General features: G+C 32.6%; 1 protein-coding gene across 1 annotated transcript in view; it reads right to left on the reverse strand.

The window, feature by feature from the left end:
* Nucleotides 1-15,132, reverse strand: part of LOC130891788 (uncharacterized) — a 122,648-nt gene extending 107,516 nt beyond the window's left edge. Inside the window, exon 1 of the mRNA XM_057796751.1 lies at nucleotides 14,787-15,132. Within this exon, the coding sequence (XP_057652734.1) occupies nucleotides 14,787-14,813 (27 nt within the window). The 5' untranslated portion in view covers nucleotides 14,814-15,132. The remainder of the gene's footprint in view (nucleotides 1-14,786) is intronic.
* Between the last annotated feature and the right edge of the window lie 3,970 nt (nucleotides 15,133-19,102).

Raw genomic sequence — 19,102 nt, forward strand, 5'->3', positions numbered from 1 at the left:
ATGAATCGAGTTGGTTCCTTCTTTTTTCAAAATTTTCGCAAAGTTCGGTACATTTTTGATAGAAGTGGCGTGTCTGGAAGTGATTTTTTCGAAATTAGGATGCTCAACATGCAATAATTGACGACCTGGTTGGATAATTACAGTTACATGGGAAGTCTTACTATTTTTATTTTTTTTCCGAAAAATGATGTCAACATTTTCGATATCTCTATCAGAAATATTTATATGTAACAAACCTCTTGTCAATCTATTATTTAACAACTTCAGAAATAAATTTTTACACAGAAATCAGCGTTGAAGTTTAAACAATAAGATTGTTTTCGCATCTGTTTGTTTTAAATTTTTGTTCCTTATTTTGCGATCTACATTTTTCATAAACTTCGCTGTGTGCTTTGTAGTCTTTTCACGTTTAATGCCTTAAACGTATTGTTTTATTTGCACCCCCAAATCAAAAATATAAAGCAAATTATTTATATCTACATGTGATATCGCTATATTGTACAGGTTTCAAAAAAACATTTCATCTAGAACCACTTTCTTTTTTACCATATTATTATATGGAATATCAATGAATAAAAGTTGGTCTCAAGCTAAAACCAGACTTAAATTAACCATTGGCGGGTTTAACAAACAAAATAAATGTCTGGAATACTGTTGGAACGTGACATTCACCATTTCAGACTAAATTTAAAAAAAATTGGGAATGGAGCTGTACAGTTTTTTGTATCTGAGCAGAGTTCGGACGACTTATGCAGGTGAATCTATGAAACTAGTTTCAACTCGATCAATAACAAAAAACCACTTCTCTAGTTACGTAAAATACTATTGTCTATTATGGCCAATTTTCACCTGAATTTCTCGCACTATTCGATTCATAGTAAGAGAGAAAACCCACCCCTAGCCACCACAATAGTTGGGAGACTACGGAACTCAAGTACAACTAGAAATTAAATTGGGCGCTTCTGATTTTCTAGATTCTCAGAGGATTTCGGTTACTGAATAAACCTAGCAGTTGTTAAAAAAATTTGGTACGCGAATAACTAGAAAACTAAGAGAAATTCGAAAAAAACTGCCAGAACAAAAAATGTAAAGCATAAAATTTTCTACACAAAAGGTCTTTAGTTATTTGTTCGTTGGAGCCACTATTTCTGAGTAAATCTCTCTTAACGTCGAAAGCCGGAGCATCCGCAGTGCGAATCCAAACCTGAGGCACATGGAAACTGCTCCAACTCTTGGAAAACTACTTGCGGGATGAAGAGGTATATTGGCCACGTAAGCACTTGAAGTTTCAATGAATATTTTTCATCATTCGCCATATAAACAAGCAAATCCAACGAGACATTTGTCGTTCGTGTTATTATCAATATTTTGATTAACTACTTCTTGGTTCCAAATGAACCAACTTTTAAAAAACGCGATTATGAACACTATCTTCGTTCTCGGTTGATTATTATTTCAATATTCACAGATTTCTTAATAGTTTCTTTTTCACAAAAATATGGGTACTTATTTTGAAGCTTGAAAATGCAATGCAAAATTTCCTGGTTTTCCGTAAATGTGTCCTTAAATATTCAATAGTAAGTTTTTTAGAAAATTTTAAGATGTATTTGTGAAAGCCCGTTACACAGAATCGATTGCGAGTCGTGACATTGTATTCAGAAATTCAGTAAACAGATGCTGAGTCCGTACTGCATTACTGTCTAGGAACCAATTTATGAAGAATTGTGTGATCTACATTTTTGGCTCCGATTCTACGCATTCAACGCTATCCAAAATATTTTTGAGCATTCAAACCGATTTTAAAATGGAAATTTTGAGATTAGGAAAATATTGAAACCATTTTGTACAGAAAGTTGGACTACATTTTTTGTCGCGGTAGTTTGTTTCGAAATTATCGAATTATCCGCAGATCAAAATGTTTTTGAGTACATGAACCCATTTTATGGTGAAAATTTTGAGGTTAGGAAAAAATGTTTAGAGACCAATCTGTAGGGAATTTTGTGTTGTACATTTTTTACTCCGGCACTTTTTTTCGAATTCCTCATAGTTTTCGAGTTATCCACAATTTAAAATGTTTTTGAGTACATGAACCCATTTTATGGTGAAAATTTTGAGGTTAGGAAAAAATGTTTAGAGACCAATCTGTAGGGAATTTTGTGTTGTACATTTTTTACTCCAGTACATTTTTTCGAATTCCTCATAGCTTTCAAATTATCCACAGTTTAAAATGTTTTTGATTACATGAACCCATTTTATGGTGAAAATTTTGAGGTTAGGAAAAAATGTTTGGGGACCAATCTGTAGGGAATTTTGTGTTGTACATTTTTTACTCCGGCACTTTTTTTCGAATTCCTCATAGCTTTCGAGTTATCCACAATTTAAAATGTTTTTGAGTACATGAACCCGTTTTATGGTGAAAATTTTGAGGTTAGGAAAAAATGTTTAGAGACCAATCTGTAGGGAATTTTGTGTTGTACATTTTTTACTCTGGCACTTTTTTTCGAATTCCTCATAGTTTTCGAATTATTCGCGTTTCAAAATTTCGAAAATCTGTGCCTGTAATTTTGTTAAGATTTCACCACTAATAACAGCTTTGTTTTTCAATAGTTTTTCTTGTAACTATTTCTCATATAGAATCTGCTCTTATTTTTTTTTATTATAAAATTTAATGAGAAACTTTGAAATTAATTAAATAGATAAAAAAATAAATACTCGCCCGAATTTCATGTATTCATCGCCGCCTTTGGTTTACAACATCAGTTCAAAATATCGCTTCAGGCGGAGAAATTAGTGCATGTGTTGGGTATGGTACACCTCAGATATATGGTTGCGACCTCGCCCAACATACCATTTCAGTATTAATATTCACTTTCGACCCAAAAATTATATAAACTATGAATGATAAATTATTATTTTAGGACAATATTGTTTATAAGGCTTTTCGGATTGTTATAGAACAATTTTCCCCTTTTCTATATAACGTGATATTCCGAATTTTGTGTTATTCCATAACAGTCCATGGAGTTTGTGACTTGTTTGAAAACATTTCTAGAAGATTTTGTACAAGATGACTCTATATCTTATTGATTCTACTTCGAAAAAATTTCTCGTCGAGTGTTGGTACTACTCCTTCAGGGTACTAAAGCCTTTTGATGATTCCCAAAGTAGTCCAGGCGGACTCTCGGGGTTTCACGGAAGACTCGACTGGCGTGACAAGAAATGGGAGTTCAAAATCGTAAGCGAGGGCTCCATGAACATAAGGAAACATATTTCTTTTTACCAATCCGAATGGGATGTTTTCTAAATAATATTGATTGGTTCTTGTGCTGTGAGAAACTGTAGACTTCCAAAAAGTAAAGTTGGATGGTGTCACTTTTTGATTGTCCATATTTGCTTTTTTGATATCCATTGGTAGCACAACGAATTTAAGTTTAATTGAAAGATTGTTCAGTTGATTCCATTAACAAATAATTAATCCTATCAAGGAAAGAATTCTAAGCTTTTTTTTCGAAAACTGTTAATTCGTCATTGAAACTTAGCCAGAAAGTAAGTTTCCATAGATATATCTTCACTTTTTATAGAGATTTTGAAATTGGTTGTGATGTAGCTGCAAAGAGTCCATCGGATCCAGCCAAATATTCAAAGTGATCTGTGCAACAACTTGCAGAATCTGTAGTTGTCGTCCCATGCCTCGTATCGTCTCAAGGAGGTATTTGACGGGAAAGTTACCTGTCAGAAAGTTCAATATCGTTTCTGGATATCTCGAGGAGTTCCTCAGACTTTTTAGTGTTTCTCCAATGAGACTCTGTGGCATCTCATAGGACCACAGTAGGGTTCTGGTTCAAAGTATGAAGTCGTTGACGTTTTTTTGTCAAATCTGTATGCTGTCTCATCGTCTGGTAGCCACATGCTTAGTTTTAGTTAGTTATGTTTTTAGATTTTGTTTATATTGCCATGTACATGCACTCAATAGCCTTCAAGGTCACTTGGCCAAATATTTTCTTCATGGTATTTTTGGAATATTCTTCAACGCTTTAGCTACAAGAGTATTTAATAAATCATTATAAATAATCAATAATTTAAATGTTAATATATGTTCGTTTTTCAGCGAAAAATTTATGGATAGCGTGACAAAACTAAACATTCAAAATGAATCAACTAATTTCTCAAATTAACTTTCTCGTGCCGGTCGACGATTTGCAAATTAGAAGGCAACATCCTGATTCTAATTTGGTGTTTTCGTTCTCTGGAATGTCTTTTTATGAAACATATAAATTATATAATGGGGTGTGGATACATATGACATCAATGATGATCATAAAGGAAAGGCCTATATTTCAAAAAAAACTCATCGACAATATAGGTTAGTTTTCAAGGTCTAATACGAGGTTTTTTGTATAAGTTGAGAGCCTAAACTTTCCTTATTTTTACTTGAAGGACAATAAAATTCTTCTAGAAATTAGAGCTGTGGATAATAAGTTTGAAAAATAATGATTTTGACCTGCTGATGAAATAGAAGAAAGTAAAGTTCTTTCTTAATAATCATTTGACCAGTCGAAGGAAGCAATTCTCTTTTTACTTAGAAGATTTTGACATATCCGGATATGAATGGATTAGAAACCAGTTTGTGATTGGACAATATGATGATTTTGGGCTTAAGACAGCAGAGCAGGAAATGATAATTTTCGCTAGGAATAAAGGACTATCCTACTTTGACAAACAAAACTTTAAAAATTTGATTGCCATTTGTAACATCATACTTATATGAAATTGGTTTTTCTACAGTAGCTGTCTAAAAAACAAAGTATCGATCTTGTTTAGTGATTGAAAAGGAATTGAGAACCGCGATTTCTTCAATGATACCACGATTTGAGAAAAAATATGCTGAAAAACAAGCTCAACCATCGCATTAAATTTTTATAATGTTGTTTTTAATTCTTTTTTTTGTATTCTTGTAAGATTTGTTTTTATTACATTAAAAATTATTATTTCTTATAATAAATAATTATTTTTTTATGTATATTTTTACATGATATTATATATTATCTTGTGTAACATAGGGGGGCGTACGTACAAAAATGTTGGAAGCCACTGTATTAAATAATTGCTATAACAACAAATCTAGAACAATTCACAATACGTCCTAAATATAATTTATTGCGTGTAAATATATTTAAGAACAATTGGAGACACGCGTTAACGAATTCTCGGCTTGAATACAAAATTGACTTGTAAAGGTTCTAGAGAATTAGGTTCGAAGGAAGTATAAATTGTGTGCCCATTAGAAGTAAATAAACTCATTTTGAACCACAAACAAATCGCGAAAGAATGTTTAGATATGAGATATCGGGTCGACATTCTTTTGCCATGACTCAAAATTAATGGGATTGTTGTGGTTTAAATTGGGGTTATCCTCAAAGTAACTGATACGTTTACGAACAAAAAAAAGAAATACAAAATAAGTAAAATAAACGGCGCATTTTTTATCAATCAGCAATATCAGTAAGTATTAATTAAAAATTTCGATTCATAAATGGAAGTTTACATGAAAAATAATAGAACAAAAATTTCAATTATTTATTTAATAGTTTTGTTATCATTATTATCATTATCATACGCGTGCAATACTAGAAAAAATATTTATTAAGCCCTAACACGTACCACTTTTAAATAGCTTAATTATCCCTGTTTAAATTAGCTAACAGGTAGGTAATTTTATAAAGGGGCGGTTAATATTGGTAAATTTTATGGACGAGAAAATACCTGAACTGTATTATTTAGAATAATAAACATCAAAAATTAGTATTTAGTTGAGTTTCATAGTAAGTGGTTCTCTGTTCATAGTGCAAAAAGTGATTATAAAGACGAAAATGTCGAGTCAAACGCGTCGCAGTTGCGTTGCGACAAATTTTGGTATATTTGTGAAGAATGTCTAGTGAAATTGCAAGCCAGGCCTAGCCAAAGCCTATTTCAAATATTTTGGTACTTTAATTGGAGACCAAGACAAGCAGCGGGTCCCCCCACGCGTACTGTGTTAGGCCCATTTCGCACGAACCCAGTCTAGTCCATTCGCGTCCAGTCAAGTCGGACGCTTTTGAATTGAAAACTTACCATTAAAACAAAGAGAACGTGTAAAGTTGATATTTCCAATTCAAAAGCGTTCGACTTGACTGGACGCGAATGGACTAGACTGGCTTGGTGCGAAATGGGCCTTAGTTGTAGCGCGTCATTGGTGCAGACCACTAACGTCGCGTATCCAAATTTGCAGTCTGTTATTTCCATAACGAAGATTTCCCGATTGCGCCTTTAGATCCGCAAAATATTGTTTTAAACGATACTGGGGACGACGTATCATCAGGAAGCTCCGAAGAATAATGCACCGACTCTATTTTGATTCCAAGTACCAGTTCAAAGTGAGTTGAATGATTTAACACGTGATTTGGGGTTATCAAAGCAACAGTCTAAACTTCTTGCTTCCCGTCTTAAGGATTGGAACTTGTTAGCTAAAGAGACAAAAATTAAGACTTCAAGAAAAAGAAATGCTACATTGTCTGCATTCTACAGTATGGAAAATTCGTTGTGGGCGTGTACGGATATTGATGGTCTAATGAAGAAACTTGATATTGAGCATAATCCCAGTGAGCGACGCCTATTTATTGACTCGTCTAAATACAGTTTAAAATCAGTGTTATTACGCAATGGGAATTTAAAACCGTCTATATCAGTTTTTCATTCCGTGAAGATGGAAGAACCTTATGAAAATATTCGCTTGCTTTTAGACAAAATTCACTACAACAAGTAGAAGTGGCAGATATGTGGGTTTCTGAAAGTGATTCGAATTTTAGTGGGACTTCAGGGAGGGTTTACGAAACATTCTTTTTCTATAGGACAGTCGGGCAATAGATCAACACTATGTAAAAAAATGGCAAGCAAGAAGTGAGTTTCAACCGGGATCTCAAAATGTTAAGGTTATACCACTTGTAGATCCCAAAAATGTTTTTCGCCCCCCCCCCCTTCACATCATGAAGAACTTTGTGGATAAAGAGGATGATGGATTCAAATACATTAGAGAAGTCTTTTCCCAGTTGAGTGATGCCAATTAAAAGGAAGGTGTTTTTATTGGGCCACAAATAACGATGTCAATTTTGCAAAAAAGCTCACCAGACAGAATATAAAGCTTGGAAGGCATTTGTTAGTATATCGAGGGGATTTTTGAGCAACAATATGGATCCACACTACCAACAGTTAGTTGATGAACTTCTAGACGCCTACAAATCCTTTTGTGCTCGAATGTCATTGAAAATCCATTTCCTCCATTACCATTTGACATTTTTTTCCGAAAATTTGGGAGCTCTTGTGATATCCAAACGGATCAGCCTTTGAATTTTAGATAACGAAAGTATAGATGTTTTGAAAAAAGTTATTAAGTGTTCCACACAATAGATTCCTACTATAAATGTTTCTAACGATATTTAAAGTAAGAATGCGGATATTTATCATTAAACGCAGAGCAATTTTAGATTATTATTTATTCCCACATTTGTTGAAAGACACGAATTTCCACCAAAATGGGAAATACACGCACATAAAATACCTAATAATGTACACATACATTCCGATTTATTTGTGGATTCTTAACACTATGGATATACGTAAATAACATTTCTATTAATATTCCCTAACGTTTATAATTTTGAGTCATCATCACCTACGAACTTTATTTTCACCTATCTCAATAGCTTTTTCTACACATTTATTCTAACTTACACACGAAAAAATAGATGAATGGGACGGGGAATACGAGGAGTGTTTGCAAAATTAACAAACACGAACTAAACCTGTGAAATATGTTGGAAAATCCAATCAGCAATATTGCATTTTGAATTACTTAACTAGATCTGGTTTTCACTGTGTCCTAACCTAAGAATTTTTCGTGAGAAATAGTAATTTTCGAGGCATACATACGTAAGCATATCATTCAACTGTCAAAACAACCCTCGTACTAATTTAACGTATACAGTTGACTATAATTATAAATTACACAAAATCCCCGTTGCATGTCCTAGATATTTGAACGGTTACCTTGTGATTTCTATAATTAAATAAGGATTTAGAAAACAATACAAAAAAAAAGATATTTTCGAAATTATAGGCAAGGAAGTATAATTATAAGAACATTACTGAAAGATCGGTTATCTCTAATAAGTTCGGAAGAAAAACTTGGCGCTTAAATTAGTATTTAAAAGCATTTCCTACGAATTTTTTCCCATAATTTCATTCAATTCCATGAAAACTTTCATTTTATTAATTACAGCACCTATTTGTGTAATTAGAAAATATGTTCACATCTAATTATTAACGAAAGAGGTATAGTCACTCATGTTACAAGGGTTTTATTCCCTAAGGATGACAGCTATGTGCCCTGGCGTTTAAAAATACGTAATATACTTACATTCACGACATTTTTTATCGTTGAACTGTTTCCCGCAACAACTTTCGCTTTTTTATGTCCTCACAGCATACGATTAACTTAATCCTCTCCGATTATCCTGGAAGTACGTTCACCGAAGAAGCTTTAAACAGCATCTGGATCAACCGGTTACCCGGAACCACTCGAATGATGGCCGCACAAAACAATAACCACTCAGCAAATATGAAGGAAAAGTCAAAAGATTAGAAAAAAACATCTGGATCTCGCATTCCTTTACAAAAACTAGAGTTCAAGACAATAAATTATGCAAGAAAATTAATTTTCACCGAAACCTTCCAGAATTGCCAATTCTATGTAGTTGAATGCAACTAAATCATTTATATTTATTTTCTAAAGCAATGAAAAATGGATATATCCAAACATCATGGAAAATATGTAGTTAGACCGTTGGTGATATTCATACTGTACACACATTGCAAACAGTTTACTGTCAGTCTCTGAAGATGATAACTCGGTTATCGAAACGCGATTTCGATAGTGTATTTGTGTGTGTAGTGGTGGTCAGTCTTGTTGCGTGTCTGACGGAATCTGAAGATTTAGTGTCCATTCCAGATGGTTGATCTATCAATGCCGAATTATATAATGGAGATCTGATGCGAATTTATGAGATTTAATTAAAAAAATATCCAGATTTACTCAACAGAACAACAAGACATACTAGGAAAGTTATGCGGAATAAGTCCAGCATTTAGAATATAGTATTATCCATAGGAAATTCATGCGTAAGAAAATATTTGAATCCAAAGAAGACGTTGAAAATGCGGTGCAACAATTTTGTGTATATAAGTCAAAATAATTATTTTACCAAGATATAAAACAGCTTGTTGAACGTTGGGTTAAAACTATAGAATACGATTTCGATTAAGGCATTATTTACGAGGCAGCCTCTATATATAGCAGCCATCAATTAAATTATTTGTAGTTGCATTCGAATTTATAAAATAGAACTACAAATTGCTTAGGTCATTGACAGCTTTCTTGTTCTTATGTGTGTGAAATATTTCGATAATTTATTTTATCCTTCATGACTTATACTGATATATTCATTGAAATAATTGGATAGTTGTTGGGAAAGTCTTTGTGAAATGTTTTATGTTTTTGAGATTAAATTCTGTTTCGTTTCTTAATGATCAAAGGAAAGGATTTGGGTGTAAAACAGCTGGTGCAAGAATTGAAGCCAATCGATCTCCCACAACATCTAATATTTGGTGAATGAGCGCTGGCAAAGTTGGAGGGATACATCAACAAGCAAAATTGCCGCATCTGGAGTGAAGACCAACCAGAAGCATTGCAAGAGCTACCAATGTATCCCGATATAGTCACTGTTTGGTGTGGATTATGGGCCGATGGCATCATCTTCAAAAACGACGTTACTGTGAATGGCGAGCGCTACCGTGTGATGATTGACGATTTTTTTTGGCCAAAATTGATTATTGAACACGCCTGACATGTGATTACAACAAGACGGTGCCACCTGTCACACAATGGCCTAATTAAGAGCCGCCTTCGTTGAATAGTTTGGAGCTCGTCTAGATCGTGGGATTTAACGCCTTTGGACTATTTCTTGTGGGGCCATGTTAAGGCTAATGCCTACAGGGATAAACCAGCAACGATTGACGCAATGGAAGTCAATATTGAAGCATTTATTCGTGAAATACCGGCCGATTTCTTGGAAAGAGTGTGCCAAAATCGGACCTTGCGCATGGGCTATCTAAAGTGGAGCCGCGGTCAACATTTGCGTGAAATCATCTTCAAACATTGAATTATACTGATCGTTCTATCGATTCCAATAAAAATTTCATCAATTTTTTCATATTTTTTGTAGTTTTTTTTTTCAAAATCAAATCCTATACAATAATGTACTGGTATCACAGTTTTTATTTTGAAGCTAAACAAATCAGTATAGCTGTAGACTTCATTCGCATTCGCAATAAAGCAACGAATCGCTCTAAAATTTTCCGTAAAATGTCACAACTGAAACTAATAATTTACCATAAAAAGTGACGTATGTTTACTTACTCTAGTCACATTTTTCTATTGTTTGATAAAAGGAATTCAATTAATACATCCAGTTACGCAAAGATAACTTTTTATCACTTTATTTATTAATAAACGTTTCGCTTTAAACAACGTCAATCAATTTTTTCGATGAAAATTTTCCTTTTCTTTCAGTTAATGCAGTTTTTTTCTACCTTCGAGTTCCATCATGTACCCCCAATATTTTTTCCGTTCCTAAACTCCCTTGTTTTAATCTCCACGATATACAGGGTATTTCTAAATGCGTACGAATGCATACAAAACTTGAGTCGTAGAGGAAAATCTTGAGATAAAAGACTTTGGAGAGGTCAGTAAAGAATCTTACGGTTCAGACACTTTAGGATGCAATCGATTGTATCTGGTAAATAAAGTTTATACGAAATATCTTTGTCGACTGAAGAAATCTAAAATACTGGTAGGAATTCTTTATGTATTCTCCATTCTTAGTCTCCTCTTTTAATTTTCACTTGAACATGTGCAGAATACCAGTAATCAATTTGAAGATAAGCCTTTGTTGATTGTTTTAGATGGGACCGTAGTATTTTTTCTCTTCAAAATTATTTGTTTGAACAACTTTTTCATTTGGTGAAGCTGAATCTCGAAAAAACGTTTTTTAATCAACAAAGTATTGAAAACCTCAATCTTTTATAATGTAACCGGAGTTTCTGTATCAATTTAAACTTCTCTAATTTATGCACCAGCTTGTAGGGGTTGTGACACCTTAAATCTAATTTCTATTGGTATTTTTTCTAAATCTGTAGAGTTTTTGTTTTTCTATTAGTATAATACATTAAATAAGTTGTTCGTAAAAGATTATCGAATCTTTTTTTTAATGTTATCAATGTTTAATTGAGAAATCATGTATGCAATCATTATAATTATTGATTAATTGTATATTTTGAGTTAAATAAAGTAAATATTTTCATTTTATACAACACTGACGGTATTTAACCGTTATCATATGTCGCAATTAATAAACATGCAATGAAAATACACTTTTAGAATCAGATTCGTAATAGAATTACAGTTACCCCTCGTATTTTACACGATATCGTTTTCAGAAACTAACAAATTTCACAAAACTTCATATATTCATATACCAAATTTATGTTGGACAATATGTCACACTCATTATTTAGTGAAAAATTTTGTTTGAGAGAGTATTCGAACCTCTGATCTCCCTGTTGGAAATCAAGCATTTGGACAACCTTGCCAACCACACTGTTACGGCCCGAGTTTCGACGAGATGTAGATATATAAACAGCGAAACCATTATTAATTAAGAAACTAAAAAGTGTTTTAAGTTTATTTTAAAAATCATTTTAAACTTTTTAGTGCTTTAAAAGCGTATTTTGAACTATATTTATTCGAAATACTGTCTTCTTTCTTCAACTATGTAAATAATGATCGCCATTCGTAGTATTTTCGTGAGAAGAATTATTAATTTTCTAAAATTAACTTCTCTCTAATGAGAAACAGAGCTCTGCTTCGTCACTTTCTTCATTGAGACTTTGTACGGGTAAATTCTGTTGGATTTATAAATTCTGTCCAACATATATCTTATTTTTGGGTTTTATTCATTTGAAACACAATAGACATTGAGGGAAATAAATAATCACATCCATATGTAAACTATGAGGGACAGTCTGTACGATAATAATAATCAATTCTTGTATGATTCCTATGCATACCAACAAGTATGGGACAAGAAAGGAAATGGGTGTTGACCGAATGGATCAACATCGATGCATACAGCATATGAAACAAAAAAATGTTTATTATATATTTACAATATGATATACAAATAGACTACTGATGTTTTTAATATAAAAAGATGTGTATAACAAGAAAAAAAGTATCAATAATAACTTTTTCTACGTCCGTTATAATATTAACGTTTTTTTTTTTTCATTTATTTGCATTCATAAGGAATGTAATTTCTGAATCGGTGAAAAAGCGTGAAAAAAGTACCGCAGCTGTTCATTTTTTCACGCCATCATACTTTTATTTGTTGATATTCGTTCAAGAAAAACCGTTTTGTGTCTAATTAAAAGGAGTGTAGTATTATTATTAGTGAGAAAGTTTAAACTACACACCAGAAGATGAATCGGCACTAGGGATGGGTAACGATGGTTCGATGTTATCAAAACATCGATGGTTTCAAGAAAACATCGATGTTTTTTCAATCGATAATTTTCTTTCGATGTTTTGCAGTTATCGATTGTTTTAAATACAGATCGATGTTTTGGTAATATCAATAATTTCTAATTGTTGAAAAGCTACTTCAATTAATAAATTTCAAATTAGCCAAACTAATTATTTCATTATTTGAATCCTCCTCTCCCATGAATAAAGAAGGTTGTGGTACGTATTGAGTGAATTCAGAACGCATGGCAAAAAAAGGAACAATCTCTCAGAAATCGTCTCTCAGAGGATGTGACTGCAAAACTTTTTTTCTGCATGAATTAGATGACAAATTTTGGGAAATTAATACCCAATATTTTTATCTTTTTAATATTAATTGATCAATTGTTCTATATCGTTTTTAATTATCATTACAACTTAAATTGTAAAATTCATTTCTTTTTAATTAAGTTTGTTCTGAGGCTCATAACCTTCCCTCCCCTCCTAATTATTTTTGTGTAATAATGAGCGAAAAATTACAGATTTTTAATTGGATAATGCAGCTAAATACACATAGAGAAACAAAAACTTGTATTTATCTATCTGCTATTACGCAAAATCAGTTAATTTACAACGTTTCTTGCATATTTTCATGAAAATATGATCTTGATTGTTTTTTTATTCCTTTTTTGTTCTTTTAGGAAAACATCGACGATTTTCTTCCGATGATTATTAACCATCGATGTTCACTAAATGGAAAAACATCGATGGCAAACATGGCGTACTAAAAAAGGCATAAACAGCTTCACAAAAAGAGCGTTACTAGCTTACTATGAAAATGAATCCAAAATGTGGAAGTCTTCAACACTTTGGTGGATTTATTAAAAACTAAAAGGCACCCTATTGGTAAATAACGACGTAGACATCAGTAAATACTCATTGCATATTTGAAAAATAAATCAGTTGACTATAGACCCAAAAAATCTAAAACATTAGCCCGTGAAGAAGTTTCTATTGCAAACTCCAGACGATCATTATCTCATGCATGAAGTATGACAGCGAAAAATTTCAATGTAAGCTTAGATATTATTTGTAACATCTTTCTGGTTGCTTTAAATACCGGAAATGTTTTAATTATCACATTACCTGATACAAAAACTCATGTTCGACGTCGATTTACTGTGAAATATCTGACAATAGATTTAGCTTGGTAAAAATTTATGAAAAATATGAAAACCAACGACCCACAAATGCCAAAACAAATCATTTTTTCTTGCAGTATAGAAATGGAAAATGCAAAACCTAAGTTGTAGGTATCAAAACCTTTTCAAACATTCCATACTTAATACAAAAAACTACACCGAGCATTCATTTCGACGCTCTTCGACGTCTATATTAGTGGATTCCGGTGGGTGGAAATCCAACACAGTTGCGGAGGGTTACGTAGACGACTCAATTAAAAAACAAAATGGATTCCGCAGTGAAAATTTTAACGGAAACAATCCAATAAGTATCAATACAACTATAGTCGAAGTTATTTGTTTCAACTTCTTAAATGTTGTCAATTCAAGTACCAATAGTAATGTAGTACTTCTTCTTCACTTCAAATTAATAATGCTCACAGTTGTACTCTTAATATTACTATAAAAAATAAAAATTGATAAAAGTTTTGTCGAATTTTTTCAAGTCTATGGACGTACAAAAATTTTTGTATGAAACTCGTGAGAAAAGTAACTTTTTTCCCTCGTAGGAGTTGCCATCAAACCGTCCTACTCGTAAAAAAAAGTATTATTTTACTCACTTGTTGCATAAATAACTATTACCGTTATTTGTACATGTAAAAGTAGAAAAAAATCTTATAAATCCAAATTTTAAAACCCATTTAAATTTCTTGTATAAATTACGTTGAAAACCACTGCCTTCCAGTCACAATATACTAAACGAATCTTGATATTTTTAATTTAACTTAAAATTGGTCGAGTTAGATTCGATGAAAGGGTGAAAAGCCGTTTGCGACAACCCTAACAGACCGGATGGACGACAACATCTGTGATAATTGTTTTAACATTATTTACTTTCTTGACGAGTAATATTCTAATAAAAAAATATATTTTAAGAAATAGAAAATACTTACACTAATACAAACAGTACTCAGGGGCATATTTCCAAAATATCCGTAACTAGAAATAGTTAATTCGAATTTTCTTTAAATTACGGGGCACTTTGACACAAATACACTTTTGGATTTACATAATTGATGTGAAATAGATTTGAATTTATTATCCAGCGTTTTTGAATATATTCAAATAAACACTAAATTCACACATTAACCCAAATTAGAGTTGTCAATTTTTTTCTATTACCGATTAATTTGTTATCGTAATAATACTAAAGATAATACACCTGTTGCTTTACTTTTATATATGACCTACTCAAAATGTAAACGGACGACTTTTGTTGTCGAGTAGTTCGAACGAACTGTCTCGGATACCAAGTCGGAAGAAATGGCGCGTTAATGTGATACCAGTGTTGCCAAACAAAAGAATTTTACCCTAGCGAGTGTTTTTATTTCGTCGACCCTTTGGTGAATGTTGAGGATGTTTTTACATATAAAAACCCCGTACGACCATTTAAAAATGTATTTTTTGTCTGTGTTCGACATTTTATCTCTGTTGACTTTCTGTTATTTTTTTTTTCCGTATATTGCATAAGAGTTCGGGAGCGGTCAATGCTGCCGTGTGCAATCATAGGGCCAAGGATGATGGTATTTTCATGTATTTTAAGCTGCTGAATCCAAATATACCCGGCGTTTTTTAAATGCGTTTTGTTTAAATCGCAATTGTTTAAACAAATTATGAAACAAATGGTTTTTTCGGTTCGGGCAATTTTTTTTATGTAAATATGGCCCATTTTAAGCAGATAAGGTCATTTTTCCGTATAACGCAAATTTAGAAGTCGAAAAATCTACGATTCTTATAGTTCTTCCAATATAATATCAGTTGCAGATTATAAAAACCCTTGCCGACAATTTTGTTTGATCTACCATAGGCGTAGATACAACTTTTACTTAATATTAAATTATAAAACGTAAATAGACGAGTAAAATATACCTGCCTTTAAGAGAGTTTGGTTTAAACAGGGTACCAGACGTGAACCCCATTCGTATTTTTTTTCTGGCAAACGAAATTTCGAAGCAAAAACCATAAAGAAAAGTGGATTCTTTGCAAATAAAACAAAATAAAAAAAACATTTCAATTTCAAAATATCTTTATAAATAATAATGGGTGTGTACATACACATTCCGACAGCTTCGGCCAATAGAAATGCATTTATATTTACGATTCGATGTTTTCATTGGTAAATAGTGGAGATGATGAGGCCACGTGGACTGACGGTTTGTTTTTGCGAATTTTATACGGGGAGTAAACATTATTTTTCATTTTTTAATTTAGTAGGAGTGCGTATTTATGAAATATTGATTGATCCTTCGATGTCAATAACTTTTGAATAACTAAACATTTTTTTATAATTGAAAAATTGTACTTGTTTTTTGAACTTTACTCTACAAATTGATATACTTCTATATTAATGCGGATCCGGCGTTTGGCACTTATCGTAATTGATAATTAAGCGCTTTCTCAACCCTGCAGCGCGTGGTGATAAGGTAAAATTTAACGTATTTTTCAGTAACTAGAAATCATTTTTGTTGCCTCAAGTTTGCCTCAATTGATAACGTTACTGAATCTACAATATCATCTAATGTTATTTGGCCGATTTGACAAACTCGACAAGCTCCTGCTATCTTAAATATAACAACAACATATTTTTTTCATCTGCCATTCCATGAATCTTGGTTATCCCATGAATAAACGGTTTCGTTTATTTTACCAGATTTAATAGACAATAATTTTTACTAATTCCGGTGGAGTCGAAGAAAACTTCATCGACAGACATATTTTACTTTATAGTAGTCAAAATATCTTCTAAACATCCACTAAGTTCACAATTTTCGAAATAAATCTCAAAATTAAATTGTCGGCTATTTAATTACTTTAAAATTTTTCTTGGCAACAAAACAATTTCAAATTCCATATCGATAATTGAATATTTTCATAATATAATTTTTCACTATTAAATCACAGTTTTTCTAATCACTACAAAAAGTATCTAATTTAGATGAAATATGGAAAGTAACTGAAATATGGAAAGTAACGTGCAACGACAAGATGAATCAGTAAAAAAAAATGTTAAAAACAACAAAATCTAAATATAAATTGTGCGGTTTGGTGTCTCCGTAAATTATACCGATATATTATACAGATGTGACTACAACATACGGGGTCTGGTTATTAAATAACGAGACTAGACGCCTAGAAGGCGCCCTAGACTAGTGGGGTAAAAATCGAGTAGTGCGTTGGGTATCTAGATATCTTGTCTATGCACGTCCCAAAACACGTTTCCGTCGCTATTATAGTATTTGTGCAGTAGCGGTTTGAAACGAACGTGTTTTTTTCTCGTACCGAAAAACGTATCAATCTAAAATTTCTCGTTAAATTGAAAAAAAAAAACTCCGACTCAGTGCTACAATTTGTTGCAAGAGGCCTATGGGGACAATTCTCTATCTCGTGCGCGTGTTTTTGAGCTATGTAAGCGCTTTAGTAAGGATCGAGAGAGCACTGAAGATGACCAGCGCCCAGGTCGCCCTGTGACTGTTTCGACTTCGTAAACAGTGACCAAAATCAACCAAATTGAGCGTGCAGATCATCGAATGAGCACCCGGATGATTGCCGAGGCTGTAAATGCCGATAAAGAAACGGTTAGAAACATTTTAAACGACGAATTATACATGACAAAAGTCTATACCAAAAAATCTGACTGTTGACCAAAAGCTCTTACGTCTGCTAAGATTTTCTTGAAAGGTTGGAAAAAGATATGCTTTGAAAGGGACCCGATTTGAATCGATGGAAGCGGTAAACCAAAAAACGGCAGAGCTCCTAAAGACCCTCACCAAAGAAGACTACTAGCAATGATATGTACCGAGGGGATTGGAGTATATTGAAAGGGAGCATCCAAATATAGAATAATTTTTATAATAGAGCCCTTTTTCGTAACCAGTCTCGTTATTTAATGGCAGACCTCTTATCGAGTCTTTACGTCTAGTAACTTTTCTCCGTACTGACCACAAAGAGTTATGGAATGAAAATTTGATATCAACATGGAAGTATAAAAGGACCTAACCTAACCTAACCTAACCTTTTTTAGTTTCGTAGTTGTAAAATACTTCTAAGCATGCGTTGAGAGTTTTTCACTCAAATTTAAGCAGATGAATTCAAACGCGACATCACGCATTTGTGATTTATACTGACTGAAGAATTATGAAGTTTTTGGAGTGAGATTGGTGGCACACAGTCTTCAGAACTATTAGTCTCGCACCATCACCATAAAACGTTATTTTCCATTCTCAGAACTCTGCTCGAAAAGTACAGAGCACTTACTTTAAACATCAAAACATTACAACACAGTAATGGAAATTATTTTTTTGTCTTTACAGACATGATAGCGACGGTTTTTTGGTCACCGCTTAAATGCTTCATAAGGTAAAGGGAGAAATTGCTAAAAAGCGACCGCAATTGAAGAAAAAAAATCCTTTGAAAATCTAGTCAAAAAATCCATCAGTTTGAAACGTTTCCGACTTCACATGTCATGTTAAATTATTCACTCGCGAGCACATTTTGATATTTTTTTGGTGTATTCCAATCTTCTTTTCAGAGTAATGACTCAGCGGTTCTTCCTTTCCAATAACTAACACTCGAAATAAATATTAATAATGTAAAATTGTATCTAATAATTAATTGTTGGATGCATTTTACAGTCCACTCTAGGTCAATAGTCAAGAAATAATTTTCGCGGAAGAAAGTTTATTGGTAGGAAAATTCAGTATGAAACAGGTTAGTCAAGTTATTAAGTTTTAGATTACTTTCAGTCTCTGAAGATGATAACTTGGTAATCGAAACTCGCGTCAGACAGTGAATGTTGGTGTAGTGGTAGGGTTAACAGTGTGTTCACTATGATTATCAACAACGGTTTCAGGATTTGATAAATAAAAAAAGAGAATTTAAAGTTGTGCAAAAAACAGTTGTTTAGATAGTGAGTGAATAAGATGTAAAATAAATTATAAATTGTTTCTCAATCATTTTGTTTTTTCGTTATTAAACCCACAGTTTCACTAATTTTAAACGAAAAAAATTCCAACTACTTTGTATTTTTTATAATTTTTTAAATCAAATTTTCAAAATAGCCAAGTTTTTCAACTGTTAATTTGAAATCCTATATTATACTAGACAGATAACAGTGAAAATTTCAATATATCACGACCATACTCTTTGTAGTGGAGTCTTAAACGACATCCTTTGAATTCAGAATTCCTCGTAAGTACTTAAATATAAATTT

This window comes from Diorhabda carinulata, chromosome 3 (assembly GCF_026250575.1).
Source record: "Diorhabda carinulata isolate Delta chromosome 3, icDioCari1.1, whole genome shotgun sequence".
In the NCBI taxonomy this organism is placed as follows: domain Eukaryota; kingdom Metazoa; phylum Arthropoda; class Insecta; order Coleoptera; family Chrysomelidae; genus Diorhabda; species Diorhabda carinulata.